At 53.2% G+C, this 15757-nt stretch overlaps 1 protein-coding gene across 13 annotated transcripts in view; it reads left to right on the top strand.

The window, feature by feature from the left end:
• WHRN (whirlin) overlaps window positions 1-15757 on the top strand; it is a 105085-nt gene that overhangs the window by 81027 nt on the left and 8301 nt on the right. For 4 of the 13 annotated variants that reach the window (XM_035255557.3, XM_035255550.3, XM_078375036.1 and 1 more), the window contains exons 5-8: window positions 644-680; window positions 1129-1341; window positions 2154-2363; window positions 5580-5612. The exons of 1 other annotated variant lie outside the window; for it this stretch is intronic. In XM_035255557.3, the coding sequence (XP_035111448.1) occupies window positions 644-680; window positions 1129-1341; window positions 2154-2363; window positions 5580-5612 (493 nt within the window). The remainder of the gene's footprint in view (window positions 1-643; window positions 681-1128; window positions 1342-2153; window positions 2364-5579; window positions 5613-15757) is intronic. 8 more of the 13 variants (XM_035255562.3, XM_002806524.6, XM_078375045.1 and 5 more) reach the window with 2 other exon arrangements.

The following is a 15757-nucleotide window of genomic DNA, read 5'->3' as shown; positions in this document are numbered from 1 at the left end:
GAAGTCTCAGCCCGGTGACCCCTGGCCAGATACACCTCAGAGGACCTCTCTTTCTCTCCCCCTCTCTCTTTTTCTCTCTGTATCTCTTCTCCCTGCTCCCTTCCGTTCACCTGCACAGTATTACACATTCTTAAAGTTACTTGCCAACATTTAAAAAGACACCAGGTTTTCTATAAAAAACTGGAATTTGGATGCCTCTTAAAAATCAGGAAGTCTGGCAGCCTGAGGCCACGTGGGCTGGAGCTGAGCCACACCTGCGCCCTGCATCTGGGATCTACAGTTCACCCGCCCCTAAGCTCCTGAGGGTTGCCCTGACCCTGAGGTTGCCTGTCAATCACCATTTCTTCCCTCCATTCCTTGTGTCACCTGCCTGGTCCTGTGGGGTTGGCAACGACTCAGGAGCCCACCTTGGGTGGTTTTGGAGGTGCCGACTACATTGCCGATTGGGAGGCTGGAAGCTGCCAGTCTGTCTGGAGTTTCGTTTCCCCCTGAGCATTCCCCAGACTGAACAGGCAGTGAATGGAGGCCATGATGCATGGTTCTCTCAAAGCTTTGCCCTTCCTGCCCCACGTCACCCTTTCCCTTGCCTGCGCCCATTTGATCTGCTCAGATCACAACTGGAGACATGTGTCTTTCCCCACAGGTTTCCTGGTGATCTCACAGCAGAAGGAATAAACAAGGTAGGGTTTCGTCTGTCTAAGGAGTGTCCTCCGACTCCTCACAGCTGCCCGAGTGAGGAGCTCTGGCCAGCCAGAGGGTGCCAAGTGACTTACACGACCAAATTCCAATTGAGCAGCCCCCTGTCTGGCCACCCACATCCTCCTTGTCTGTGACTGCCTGCTAAGTTCCAGGCACCACCCCTGGCACCAGGGTTAATGGCAGTGAACAGAGCAGACCAGGTCCCTGCCCTCATGCAGGTTATACTCAGTGAAGGAGATGTAAAAGCAAAACAAATTCTAATTAAGAAAGATACCCAGTACCATCAGGGCAAGGTGCTAGGGGTTGTGAGTGAGAGTAACAGGTGAGACGCCACACTTAGATGGGGTGGGAGGTGTGAGGGGGAGTGGCCTGGCCACTTGGCTCCAGAGCAGCTCAGAATTCCTGGGCTTCTGTCTTTCTGTCTTGCAGCCAGGATTTTACAAGGGCCCAGCCGGCTCCCAGGTGACCCTGAGCAGCCTGGGGAACCAGACGCGCGTGCTGCTGGAGGAGCAGGCTCGGCACCTGCTGAATGAGCAGGAGCGCGCCACCATGGCCTACTACCTGGATGAGTACCGCGGCGGCAGCGTCTCCGTGGAGGCCCTCGTCATGGCCCTGTTCGAGCTGCTCAACACCCACGCCAAGGTGACGCGCGCCCCTCCTCTGGTCTGGCTTCAGTGTTTCCAGGCCTCTGCATCCTGCCCTCCCCAATTCCTTTGCTGAGAACCTGCAAGGGGTCAGGCCTGAACTGAACCCTAGGCAGAGAGCTGGGACCAAGACAGCCCTCTGCCCCCCAGGAAGCTCACAGACTCCTGGGAGAAACAGACATTTAAAGCACTCTGTGATTGGGGCCCTATCGGAGTGGCTTCCAGCTCTGAGTGCACATTTAGAATCACCTGGATTGCTCTTAAAAGCAATGCTCAGGCCCCATCCCTGTCTGGTTAACTCGTATCTGGGGATGGAAGTCAGCTGTCAGTCATCGTCACAAGCCCTCCAGGTGACTGTGCCATGCCACCAGCTTGGAGAACTCTGGTCCAAGCTGTTTGAGGTCCAGAAACTGCACAAAGGAAGAAGTGGTGAAATCCATTGGGAGGGGTTGTGTTTTGGAAGACTTAACAGAGGAAATAGGATTTGGAGATGAGTGTTAGAAAGGTATTCCAGGTGGAAGGGACAGGCAGCCAGAGGCTTCATGGTGTGAAATGTTGCAGTGTGTTCAGGGAGTCACAGCCACATGTACATGCCAGGGAGGTGACAGGGAAACAGGAGTCAGATAATGCTGTGCCTGGTGTCCAGGCCAAGGTGTTTGGCCTTTCTCTTGAGAGCACTGGGGAGCCATAGAGAGTTAAGGAGGGGAGGCAGGGTCAAGTTTGCATGCCAGTCATTTGGGGGTAACAGGGGATCTGTTCCACCTTCTGGTAGGGCTTGCTGCTGAGTGCCCCTTTTGTCCCCACCTCCAGTTCTCACTCCTCTCTGAGGTGAGAGGCACCATTTCCCCGCAAGACCTAGAACGCTTCGACCACCTGGTGCTGAGGCGTGAGATTGAGTCCATGAAGGCGCGGCAGCCTGCAGGCCCCGGGGCTGGGGACACCTACTCCATGGTCTCCTACAGTGACACGGGTTCATCCACAGGCAGCCACGGCACCTCCACCACCGTCAGCTCAGCCAGGGTGAGCCTCCCCTGCCTTGTCCCTGGCTTAGTAGCCAGGGCAGAGTTAAGATGCTGGCTTTGGAGTGAGACAAGCCTGAGTTCGAATCCCAGCACCACCACTTAGCAGCTGTGTGCCTTGCCTCTCTGAGCCTCAGTCTCTTCATCTGTCAAAACCCAGTAGTTGTTGAGTGTCTACTGCATGCCAGGCATGGGCTCTAGGGGACAACAGGTGAATAGGAAAGATGTGGCCCTTCCTCCTGGGAAGCTGGGGGAGAAGGGTTAAAAAAAAAATAGGTCATCAGGCAAATCAGAAAAGATCATTAGAATCCTTGGAACGCCTCTGGCATGGTGCCCACTCCCGCTGGGCACTCAGTAGATGGTAGTAGGCGTGGTGACTTGGACTGTGATTTTTACTTTCCCCAAGAGGCCACCTTTTTGTCTCTGGAGCCCAAGCCCAGCTTGCCCTTTTTTTTTCCTCGATACAGTGTCATGCTCTGTCACCCAGGCTGGAGTGTGGTGGCAAGATCTCTGCTCACTGCAACCTCCGCCTCCCTAGTTCAAGCAACTCCCCTGCCCCACCCTCCTGATTAGCTGGGATTATAGGTGCCCTCCACCACAACCAGCTAATTTTTGTATTCTTTGGTAGAGATGGGGTTTTGCCACGTTGGCCAGGCTGGCCTCGAAATCCTGACATCAGGTGATCCACCCACCTTGGCCTCCTGAAGTGCTGGGATTACAGGTGTGAGTTACCACACCCGGCCCCAGTTTGACTTTCTTGCAGACTCACCAGTCCCCCAGCGAAGCATCTGGCCATCTCAGGTTATGGTTCTGCCCCCTGGATGCTTGGATTCAAATAAATCCCAGAAGGCCTTTGCAAGGAAGGGGCAGGAGGACATGCCTTGTTGTCTGTCTTGGGTAACGGCTGGTCGTTAAGGTCCATGCAGTGGAAGAGTCGGGGCTAGAGCTCAGGGGAGCTGGCTTGGCCCCATACTCTCCTCCATGCCCTCGTTTCCCACCTTTGGGTCATTCATCACCACTCTTCTATGGAAAGGGAGGGGGGAGAGTAATGTTTCTTAAGCACATGGTTGCTCCTAGATGCTGTAATGAGAGCTCTTTCTGGAGGAATCTCAGACTGGAGGCAGGGACAGTGTTAGTGTTCCTGTTTAATGGGAGAACAGGAGCTCAGAGGGTGCACTGATGGCCATGGTTGCAGACACAGGTGGCTAATGAGTGAGGATGAGCTTGCAGCTCCAGGAAGTGGCCCGGGAGCATGCACCTCTCTCTTGAGCAAATTCTAATTCCTAGTGTGGCTTTTCCTTAGTTCTGGGGTGATTCCTTTACACTCTTTTACCCCATCCCTGCAGTCCTGAGTTGCCATCATTTCCGAGAGTGCTCATCCCCTTCCTGAGATGTCCCCACAAGTTGCCCTGCATTCCTCCAGGGCTGGACGTGGCTGCAGCAGAGGCAGTTTCATGTTCTGGGACAAGCAGATCACTTCTGGGGCAGGGAGGAGGCTGTCCCTCACCCCAGGCTCTGAGCACGTACTTTGATATGGCTTTTAGGCGAGAATCTGGTTTAAGGTTACAGGTCCTTGGCCTGATGAGCAATTCTTTCTAAGATGGACTCCACTGAGATTGGCCTGGATAACGTTCACATAAGGCCTCAGCAGCCATGAGCCACTGCTCTAAGACCTGGGAAATTGCTGACTGTGCTTCTCTGATGGTTCCTTTGGAATCAGATATGAAATATCCAGTGAGTGGCGTGATGCGTTCTGGTCTGCGAGGCGGGATATCTAGCTTTGAGCCCCAGCCTCTCTGGTCTTCAGTTTCCTCATAAATTTTATCCCCAGGATAAAATGGCCTGGGGTCCTTGCTGGCTCTGGCTACAGCAGCCTGAAACCCTGAGGGCATATCAGGCTGGCATGCCAGGAGTCCAGTGACTGTCTTGCCTGGCAAGGGCTCTAGGCAGGAGCCCCCAGCTCGGCACTGGCCCACAGCAACCTTATCCCACCCCAGGGGGCTCTCTCTTACCCGAGAAGCACAGTCTGGGGCCAGCCAGTCCAGATCCCAGCTGTGGAAGTTGACCCTGCCCTGCCCGAGAGGCTCTCACTGCAAATTGGGGCACCCCGTGGAAGGCAGACCTCAGAAAGGCCATAGGATGGTTTTATACAGGGAGTTTCTCAGGGACAGATGAAAAGGGTGGTCCTGAAGTTTCTCCCCAAGTTTCTGAGGTGGGAAGGACTCAGAATTTGTTGCTGTGAAAGTCCATGGGCCACCAGGTGACATGTGCATATTATGATTAGGACTTCCTGGACCTGGATGAGCTCCTGGAGGTGATACTAACAGAAAATTGTGCAAGCAGGAAAGGCAGCGTAGAAACGGCACTTGAGCTCGCAGTGCCTCGGTTTCCTCTTTTGCAAAGGGGCAGTGATCCTTCTTTACCCAGCTTGTTGGAAGATTAAATGAGAGGATGCCCGTGGGCCCAGGGTGAGTGACCTGCTAGTACCAGCATCCCAGAAATGCCAATCACACCCCAAGGGCAGGTGAAGCCTCGGTTCTTTCAGACCCAGCCCCCCCTGGCTGGGGGAAACTACCTAGAGATTGTACCCAGGGTCTTGTGGACTCGTGGCGGCTCTGGAAAGTGCTAGGCTGAGGGACTGCCACTGCCCCTCCGACCTTCATCTCACCCAGGTACCCTCCACATGCACAGCCCAGAGCTCCCTTTCACAGACTCAGCTTCTCTGGCATCACAGGGCTCGGGCCTCCCTGAAATCCAGGCTTTCTCCAATCGAGGCTTCCAAACAGGGCCCTCCCTGAAGCCCTGCCTTTCATTAGCAGATGTGACCTCAGACAATTCACTTCCCTTCTCTGAGCTTGTTTTTCTCTCTGAAAGTAGGGATCCCAGCCCGGACCCAAAGTGAATGACTGTCTCCTGAAGGCCCTTCACCAGGGACAAATGGCATTTTCTCAGAGCAGTGGGGACTCCCCTGTTTCCTTGAAGGAAGCAGGCAGAATTAAGGGGTACTGGTCACAGCGGTGGGGTCTTTCCTTCCCCTGTCTCCTGTATTCCTGCCCAGAGCATTCAAGGTAAATGGAAAAGGGGTTTAGAGAACATGTTGATTTTGCGTGTGTGTGTGTGCACGTTTGGGGAAGGGGTTGTTGCTGCACCTACCCATTCCCTAATATTTATTTGATGTATCTTTTCTTTTTGCCTTTTGCTCATCCTTCCTCCCCAGGAGCGGCTGCTGTGGCTTATAGACCTGATGGAGGTACTGTCCTTCCTGCCGGTGGGGACTGTGGGAGTCCCTTAGCCAGGTGCTGGGGTAGAGGGCTGTGGCCTTTGCTGCCACCTCCTGACATCTGCACCCAGCCCTGGTGGGGACTAGGGGTTCTTTTTGGTGCTGTCTTTCTGGGTCACCAGTTCATCAGGTTTCCTGGGCTCTGGGGTGAGAGTCCCCTCCATTCAAATCCCAGCTCTGCCACTTTCTTGCTGTGAGACCTCAGGAAGTGGTTTCACCTCTCTGAGCTCAGTTTTACGACCTGTAAAATGAGGATGATAATTCCTGTGCCGTGATGGGAGAGACCTCTTGGCCTTTGCGTGTGCCATATGCTTCTGTCTGGCATATTCTTCTCCCCACTTCATATGACCTGACTGTCTTCTATGTGTGCTTCAGCCCTCATCTCAGAAGCCACCTCTTCCAAGAAGCTTCCCTGATCCTCCCAAGAGGAGTGACTTTCTGGCCATGGCTCCTCCTGCCCCCTGGGGCTTCCTTTGGCCACAGCTCTTGCCTCATGTCCCATTATAATAACCCGTACATGTCTCCCAGTTACCCACGGTGACTACTGACTGCTTGAGGGCAGCGATCACGTGTGTGGTTACCATCTAGTCCCTATCCCTAGTGCTCAGCACAGACCCTAGCCCACAATCTGGGCCTTTATTAATTATGACAGTAGCTGAGATTTGTTGAGTGCTGTGTACGGCACTGTGGTAGTGCTTTCCATCAGTATCTTCTTTGACCATCCCAGGAGCTAGGAGTTGTGAGTACTGCTGTGATCCCCATTTTGCAAAGAAGAAAACCAAAGCTCAGAAAGGAGAAGCAACTTGCTCAAGGTTGCACAGCTAGTCAGTGACAGAGCCAGGATTCAAACCCAGGATTGCTTGACTCTCAGCTCTGCTGTTAACCCCGCCCTCTGATGGTGATGCTTCTGTGAAGGATCTCACCAGCTCCTTGTAAAGCATCATCTCGTCATCTGTCTGCCTCTCTCCTCCCTTCCTCCTTGTCATCCTTCTTTTTTGTTAACAAATATTGAGCACTTGCTGTATGCTATGTACAGTTTGAGGTGCTGGGGACACAGTGATGAACACCAAAGAAATCCTTTCCGAGACAGAGTTTAGCAGAGAGCAGGAATGATGGACAATACACAGGATATAGGTAACTGAAATACACAGTATGCTAAGTGATGACAAGTGTTAGGGAGAAAAATAAGGCAGGCAAGGGGAGTCAGAGAGGGGTGGGGTGGTTAGGGAATGACCCTTGAGTCAAGACCTGCAGACGGTGAGGGAGAGAGCCATGCCCACCTCTGGTAGAAGAGCGTTTCCAACAGAACCGGCAGCATGTGCAAAGGCCCCGTGGTAAGAGCGTGCCTGGAGTGTCTGAGCAAAGTCCAGGTAACCAATGAGGCTGGAGCAGAGGGAGTGCAGGGGCAGATGTGCTGAGGATTTTGACTTTGAGTGACATGGGAGCCCTTGGCAGGTAAGAGCAGGGAACTGATGTGGTCTGACTTAGATTTAACAGGAGCTCCCTGACTACTGAGAATAGAAAAGAGTGGTTTGTACCAAGATGAACTGGTTCATTCCCAGAAACCAGCTACACCCAGAGGTCTGTGGGCCAAGAAGGGCCTGAGCAGGTCATACAGCCTGAGTTGCTAAAGATGTGATGACGGGTTCTGCAGGAATCAGCTCTTCCTGCTGCCAGGTCAGCCCCTGCCCTGTTGTCTCCTGGGAACCCCTCTTCTCCCCACCCCCCACACACAGCAGGCCTGAGATTGGAGACCCTGCCTTTTGCTCGCCCTTCCTCCTCAGGAGTGGCTGCTGTGGTTTATAGACCTGATGGAGGTACCCTCTTTCCTACCGGTGGGGACCGTGGGAGTCCCTTAGTCATGTGCACCCATGTTGCCTGCATGTGTGGCCACAGGACAGAAACCTCCTCCACCTGGAAGCCCTCCTGCAGAGCGTGCAGGGACCTAGGAGTCTGGACCCCCACACCTGTACTTCACTCTGTCTCTCCCAGGCAGTGTGCTCTCAAGAAAGCCCCTCACTTACCCTTGGCCTCAGTCTCAACATCTGTACAACCACGTGTCTCCTCCAATTCTGAGGACACCTCTCTGTGTCAGGAGGTGCTGGAAAATATTTGGGGGAGGCACAGCAAGGAATGGCAGCTCTGCATTGCCACCCCTCCTGTATGGATTTGAACAAGGACTACAGCAGTCCTCCAGAGAGAGAAAGAGCTGGAAATAATCATCTTTCTTTACCACCAAGTGCCACTATGTAGTCTGCAATGCCGCCTGTTAGTAAGCTTTTGCTGCAGTCATGCTGAGTCATAACCCCAAAATGTGGACCACAACCCAGAACATTTCTTTCTCATGGCCAAAATCCCTTCCCACACAGAGCTCATGTACTTCTCATATCTCCACTGAATCACCTGTCACCTTGCTTTAACTTCTTCGTGGGTTTCCCTTCCCCAGTAAACAGGGAGAGCTGGTGCACAGTGAAGGCCCAGGAAGTGTAGAGTGGAAATGGAAAGGAATCCACACTCTCCCTGGCCACCTGCAGGATGGTCTTCTACCATTTGGCCTTCTCAACATTCGCCTCCCACTTGATAGGAAAATATTCTTTGTTACAGTGTTCAGATGGGCAAGGTGACGTCACGTGGCTGGCTATCGATGACTGAGATGCCCCAGACACTGGCCCCAAATGGAGCCAGTTTCATTTAGCCTGAATTCCTCGGATCACGCTGTGCGGTTATTGATCCCGGGTTAAATGTGGCTCCCTCTGCAGCCATTTCTCTCAAAGCAGACACAGTCAATCAAAGGAAATCAGATCCAGCTTTCCCCTATTCACAAACTGTTTATTTTCCATTTGTCTAATAGAGAGCCAGCCCTGAGCATTTTTTGCTGCCTTCACACAATATCATTTCCCACCATAAAGACGTTGGCCAGGAGAGCAGAGTGAAAGAAGAAAGGTCTGCCTGATATTTCTTGAATTTCTCATCTAGTGCCAGCATGGCTCTGGCAGAGGGGCTTAATTTCACAGATTTTGGAATCCTACAACCAGGTTCTGCTCTCCAGAGTAGTAGCTTTGTTACCTTGGGCAGATGACCTGTGTCTTCTGGGCCTCCGTTTCTGCATCTGTACAGTGGACTGATAAGACCAGCTGCCTATGGGTTGTTCTGAAGATTCAGTGAGAACAGGAGTGGATACGCGGGTGTGGACTATGGAGAAGTCCATTTTATTTCTACTCCACAGGTTGGAAAAGAGCCCTGTATTAATCCATTCTCACACTGCTATAAGAAACTACTAGACACTGGGAAATTTATGAAGAGGCTTAATTGATTCACAGTTCTGTCGGCTGTACAGGGAGCATGGCTCGGGAAGCCTCAGGAAACTTGCAATTATGATGGAAGGTGAAGGGCAAGCAGGCACATCTTACATGGTGGGAGGAGGTGGAAGAGAGAGAAGGGGGAGGTGCTAAACACTTAATCAGATCTCATGAGAACTCACTCGCTTTCACAAGAACAGTAAAAGGGAAATCCACCCCCATGATCCAGTCATCTCCCACCAGGTTCCTCCCCCAGCACTGGGGATTACAGTTCAACATGAGATTTGGGTGGGGACACAGAGCCAATCCATCTCAGGACTACTGGGGATTGTAGAGAAAGGGGGATCAGAGAGGTCATGGCCAGCCTTGTACTCACAAGGCAAATGCCATTGAGGTCAGGAGGAAGCAGCTGGGATACCCCCTGGACTTGACCTCAGGCTTTTTCCACCTGGATTTGGGGGATTTTGTGCTCCAGCTCTGTCATATACCTGAAAGGAGGCTCCTAGCACCTCCCAAGGATTCTGGGGACAGGATCCCTGCCCTTGAAGACCTTACTGTCATTCTTCGCTCCTCTTGTCCCTCGAAAAGAAGGTGACCAAGGGGCAGTGGGCATGGCAGTCTGCACCTCGCTGCGTTGGCCTCTTTCCGTGGCCCCTGCACCTCTCTCCTCCTCTGCAGCACAGTGGGCTGGGAGAAGCTCATGCCTGTCTCAGGCCCCTCCAGCTGCAGGGACCCTCACTATCATGCCAGCAGAAACAAGTAGCAAATGGTCAAAGGACTTTATTTCTCCTCCTGCATCCTGATTTTGGTCCACCCTGGATGGTTTAGAGAATCCTTCTCCATCCATGAGCGAGGCGAGAGAGGAACTCTGTTGATTCCTTCACTCATGCGTTCAGCCCCTCCTTCATTCATGCAGCAGCCTTTGTTGAGCACCTCCTGCCTGCCAAGTGCAGAGCCTGCCATCTTGAAGCTGAGCAAGTCCAGTGGAGGAGGCCACCTCAACTCAGATCATTTCCATAACTCATGCTCTGATGAAGCAGGCTGAAGGATGGTGTGAGAACATATGTGAGCCCTGCCCAGTCCAGGGTACTGGGGAAGAGAGATTCAAGCTAAGATCTGAAGTCATTGGCTTCAGCCAGGCAATGGATGAGGTGAGACAGCTGAGGAGCTGGGTGGGCATGTTCGAGGGCCCTGAGCAGGGAGACACATGGCCACTCAGAAGAATGGAAGGAGATTAGTGGGGTCGGAGTGTCAGGAGTGAGTGTCAGAGGGCGAGGGTCAGGAGCAGGAGGCATCTGTGTTTAACCCTAAAACCATGGGGCACCGTGAAGAATCTCTAGTAACAACATGATGTGATTCTGTTTGTACTTTTTTTTTTAAGAGATAGGGTTTCTGTTGGGGTGGCTCACTGCAGCCTTGGACTCCTGGGCTTAAATAGTTCTCCTCCGTAGCTGGGGCTACAGGTGGACAGGCTTCCATGCACAATTGATTTTTATATTTTTTGCCCAAGCTGGTCTCAAACTTCTGGCCTCAAGGGGTCCTCCTGCCTTGGCCTCTCAAAATGCTAAGATTACAGGCTTGAGTCACCACATCCAGCCCTCTGTTTACATTTTTTTAAGCTGCCTCCTCTGTGGAGAGAGCCCAGAGGTGCAGGGTGGATGCGGGTGACCAGGAGGGGCTGTTGTTCCTGTCCAGATGACCTCCTATCTCCCACCCAGGAAGCTGCTGAGTACTGAGAATAGTGGGTATCTTCTCCTTGAGTAGAAGAGCCCCCTCCATCTCAGTGAGGCCTCAGCATATGCCCCCTGCACCTTCCAGAATCTTCAGCTTTCCCAGAGGACTTAGTGCCACTCCGCCTGACCTCCTCCAGGTAGCTTTACCTGAAGCCTGAATGGGACCATTCCTCCCAGCCAGTGCTTTGCCGTCTCTATGACGGTTTAGGGAATACCTGCCTTCCCCTGTGATGAAGTGGGGTTGCTGGAAGCTGTTTCTTTTCTTTTTTTTTTGAGACAGAGTTTCACTCTTGTTACCCAGGCTGAGGTGCAATGGCGCGATCTCGGTTCACCGCAACCTCCGCCTCCTGGGTTCAGGCAATTCTCCTGCCTCAGCCTCCTGAGTAGCTGGGATTACAGGCACGCGCCACCATGCCCAGCTAATTTTTTGTATTTTTATTAGAGACGGGGTTTCACCATGTTGACCAGGATGGTCTTGATCTCCTGACCTCATGATCCACCCGCCTCGGCCTCCCAAAGTGCTGGGATTACAGGCTTGAGACACCGCGCCCAGCCCTGCTGGAGGCTGTTTCTATCAAGCAGAGCCAAGTCCACAGAGGTCAGAGCCTGTTTGAATGTGGACCGGCCCCTGCTGCCCTCTGAGTGAGGACTTTCCCAGCTATCAAAGGGGGACGTGGAGAAAGCCCTGACTTAGGACTGGGGGTCGTCCTCATTTCTGTGCCACCGACCCCTCTAGCAGGCTAGGGAAGTCCTGGGACCCCTTCTTAGAATAAAGCTTTAAATGTCTAAAATAAAATACAGTACATAGGATGATAGATCGTATCAGGAAGGAAAACCCATCACAAAACGTGATACTTTAGGACCGAAATAACAAGGTTGAACAGGTCAGTAACTGCTGTCATGTGAAGCCAAGAGGTGCATAAATGGGCTTTTGGGACATCTGCAACAGCTGGAATGTGACGTGAAAGATCGGCGCTTTCTGTGGGTGACCACAACCAGTTCCACTGCGGCTTTGTTGCCTGTGCTTGCAATGAAAGGAAATGCGGCCTTTCAGTCAGAGGTTAATGAAAATGAAGCTGTAACAGTCTCCCAGCCAAGTTCTCAGGTGCCTGCATCCCCTCCCAGGAGCCCTGGTTTCCAGCCTTATCCTCAAGGCTCTTCTTGCCTTAACCTTCTAGAGATTCTGGGTCACTCTCTCTTTTCCACTGCCGTCCTTTTCCTAAGACCGCAGGGAGGGAGGGGCGGAGCGGGTTTCAGCTTCGCAGGAAGCATGGTCTGTTGAGCAGCACACAGGCCTCGTTGCGAGGCGGCAGTGACTCCTGCCCCATCTCAGGAGGGCGTCATGCAGAAGCTTCCCAGACAGCTCCTACTGTTGCGACTGGGTGGTCAAGTGTGATAGCCGGAATAGACAAGCTGGTAGCGAAGCACGGCCCAGTGTCGGGGCGCTCTCGTGATCTCAGCCATGCCAGCCATTGTGGGGCCCAGTTAGCTGCTGTCAGGATCGTTTCTCCCCCATTCCACACCTCTGACCTTTCCCTTTGGCCCCCAGACTTCCACTCCTACCCTGTGTTTGGGAGGGGGGGTCTAATGATCCCCTGTCACCGCCAGCATGGTTGACACTTCCAGGGTCTTGTCCCACAAATCTCTGGCTCCCTGGTCCCTGCTGATTCACTCCGGGGACCCTGCTGCCCCCCAGGAATGCCAGGACTTTCTGGCTCTCCCCAGCTCACATCCCTGTCCCTCCATCTCCCTACCCCCACCTTTTCCAGGGTCACAAGCTCCTCTGCCCAGCTGTACCCCCAGCCTTGCTTTGCTCTTTTCATTGCTCCCTCATTTTCTCTCCGTTACTGTCTGCCTCTGCCTTTTCTGCTGAGTCTTCTGTTTTCTCTCTTTTATTCTCCCTCTGATCTCTCCCTCCCTCTGTCTTTATCTCCCTTCCTGTCAGCAGCCCCTTCAGGCAACATCTAAGCCCCCACTGGCAACCTTCCAGAGGCCTTTGTGACTCAGTGCCTCAGTTTCCCCCATACAGAATGAAGAAAGAGCCACCTAGTCTCTGGCTTCTGGTGCATTTTGAGGTGGGGGTTGGGGAAGCCTGCTGGCTTGACATCAAGGTACAGAAGCACAACCAACAAAGAGCTGAAAATAGCACCTTTACGTAAGAGCCCTCCCATTGTAATGAGGGGGAGGAGACCTCGAAACGGGGAATTGGGCTGAGGGGAGGAAGAAGGGCTGGGAGGGAGGAGCCGCATTTTGCTGAGGTGGCCCCAGGTGCCCAGTTGGCCTCAGGCTTTGACATCATACAAGGGAGCCTTATCTGCCCCTAAGTCCACCCTGCAAAGCTCAGCATGGGGGTTGCCCTCTTCATGTCGTTTCATCACCTGACATTTCTCCCAGACCGTACCTCTGTGATATCAGGGCCCCGATTGGATCAGCTCAGGAAATAAGGGGTTCATTTCTCTGAAAAAAGGAATTTGCTGAACTGTCACAGGTTTGAGGAAAGAGGTGGAAGAACAGCGACAGCAGGTCATCTTGGCTCTCCTGGGAAGCAGGTTTCTGTCAGGGATGTGGAGTCAGGCCTTGAATAGGGTTCAGCTTTCTGCCCTGTCCTTGCTGTGTGACCTTGCACAGGTGACCTTCTCTCTCTGATCTTCAGTCACCTCAGCTGTAGAGTGGGTGAAGGGTCCCATCTGGCAGGATAAATGGAGCCGCCAGGCCGAAGCCCTCAGTGAGGCTCTGGCCTCAGTGGGTAGAGGGGGAGGGGCCCAGGTGGCTGTGACTATGTGTGGGTGGTGGCGAAAGCACACAGGCCCAGCTCTGGCATGAGCTCTGACCTTGAGCCTCCTCTGGAAGCCCGTTCTGTAGGCGTTTCTGCTGACGCATCCCCCAGGTCCTTAGCCGGCTGTCTGCAGCTATTTCAGATGCATAAGGAACATGGCTCGGGGACTTGGGACTCCTGAGTGTCTGGATTCAGCAGATGGAGTCTGGCAGGGCTGAGCTCCGACCCGTCTGCCGTTTGCTCCACTTCGGGTCTCCCCTACAGGGCTGGATAGTCATCCCTCTTCTACCCCTCACCCTCCCACCTTTCCACCTCCACCTGCCATGTCCCCAGGATGCAGTTAGCAGCAGGGAACGAGGCTGAGGCCAAGGCCAGCTATGGTTGCCATGTCTCATTTCTGAGAGGGTCGTTTGTGGGGGCCTCTGGTTGCTAGGACATGAGGGCCCTGCCCATTTCTGGGGCTGAGATTGAGCGGCATGGGCTTTGGGGTGACCTAGACCTGGGCTAGAAACCTGATCGTCTATAGAATGGTCAGATGACCCTGGACAAGTCTTAGACCTGGGCTAGAAACCTGATCGTCTATAGAATGGTCAGATGACCCTGGACAAGTCACTTCCCTCTGAACTTTAGGTGTAATAATAAATATAACAAGGGACAATCCTAGTGCCTGCCTCACAGGGTCATTGGGAGGATCAAATGAGATAATATAAGTAAAACACCCAGCACAGGGCCTGGCACACAGTAGGTCCTTCCTAATTTGTAGTTCTCTAATACCCTTTCCAGGAGAAAGCCACGCCCGCCTCCCCCCCAGCTTCCCTGGAAAGTCATCATGGCTTCCTGCGTGGCTGAAGGCGCAAACAGATTCCCACGGCATTGGTCCCACCATGTACTGTCATCTGAGCCCAACCCTGGCTTCTCCCAGGATCAGCTGCAGGTTGAATTCCTGGGGCAGGGGGCAGTGGCTCCCCTTGTCTTTGCTGTAGATACCTCTGAGGCTCTGACCCCTCTCTGTGCCACCTGCTGAAGCCGGGCCGTGAATGTTGAGCCTGGGGATGTGGTTGCGTGTCAATCACTGCCTCACTGTTCACCTTAATGCGCCTGGCTGGACTACTTCCAGGGAGCATCAGACTCATTATGGTCTAGGAGGAGGGAGGTGGTGGGAGAGGGCCGCCATTGCTTTCCATCCTGGTTGTCACATGGGCCAGGGCACCTCCTACGGTTCATTCTCTGGCTGGGGCAGATTGCAAGGCCTCCCAATCTTCCGATGCACGTAACAGTCACCTTCCTCATATGCTGGGCCAGGCCCTGTTCTGAGTGCTTTGTAAGTGTTAATATGTCTGCTACATAAGGCAGGTATTGCTGTTACCTCATTTTACAGAGGAAGGATTTACCCACCATCACTCAGCTGTAAGCGGCAGAACTGGGTGTGAACTCAAAATAATCTCAGAGGTGGCAAAGCCAGAACCAGTGTCACTCAGCAGTGGGTGAGAGAGCATCCCAATCACCCTCCCCATTTTCAAAGAATCCCCCAACCACCACTTACCGTGCCTGCATCCCAGGGGCTGTCAGCAGCAGCTTCCCATGAGGCAGTGTGCAGTGAACAGGTCAGGACCACGGTTTGCACATAAGCCTCAACTTTGTAGAGAAATGGGGGCAGTTGCCCCTTTGTGACTGTCCCTGAGGCACCATGGGACCAGACAAGGCGCTCTGGGTTTCCAAGGCTCTGACCCGGAAGGCCCGTGCGAGCATCTTTTGGGTGAGATGGGGATCTGTGTGGTATGACTGGCCTCTCTCTGTCTTAGGGGTATGGCATCAGGAGTGCCTTCTGTCCCCACCTGCTGCCTTCACACTCACTCAAGCATTCATTACTGTTCACTGCAGGGACCTGCAGCACCACCCCGCTCAATCCCTGCCTGCTCTGGCCACCTCCAGGGATGGCTAGAGTGATTGATTGATTCGTTCATGGATTCATCAGTTTGCTGAGCAAATGTTTATCAAGCAGCCACTGTTCTGAATGCTGAGGAGAGCATGAGGACCAAGTAGTTGCAAGTCCTGCCTTCTCAGAGTTCACATCCTATTGGGAAAGACAGACAGTATGCAAAGAGTGTAAAGGCAGATGGTGATAAGTATTACACAGAAAACCAAAGCAGGAGCAGGGTATAGGCCCGGAGGGCAGTGGGACAGTGCTGTTTTAAACAGGGCTCTTCTGGGAGAGGCTGGCCGAGGTCTGAACTAAACAGAGTGAGGGAATGAAACACAAGTGTGGTGCAGAGAGAGAGAGAACGTGGCAGTGCAAAGGCCCTGGGG

The sequence above is a fragment of the Callithrix jacchus genome, chromosome 1 (genome assembly GCF_049354715.1).
Source record: "Callithrix jacchus isolate 240 chromosome 1, calJac240_pri, whole genome shotgun sequence".
NCBI classification, from domain to species: domain Eukaryota; kingdom Metazoa; phylum Chordata; class Mammalia; order Primates; family Cebidae; genus Callithrix; species Callithrix jacchus.
Note: the sequence above shows the minus strand (reverse complement) of the source record. Positions and strands in the feature narration are given on the sequence as shown.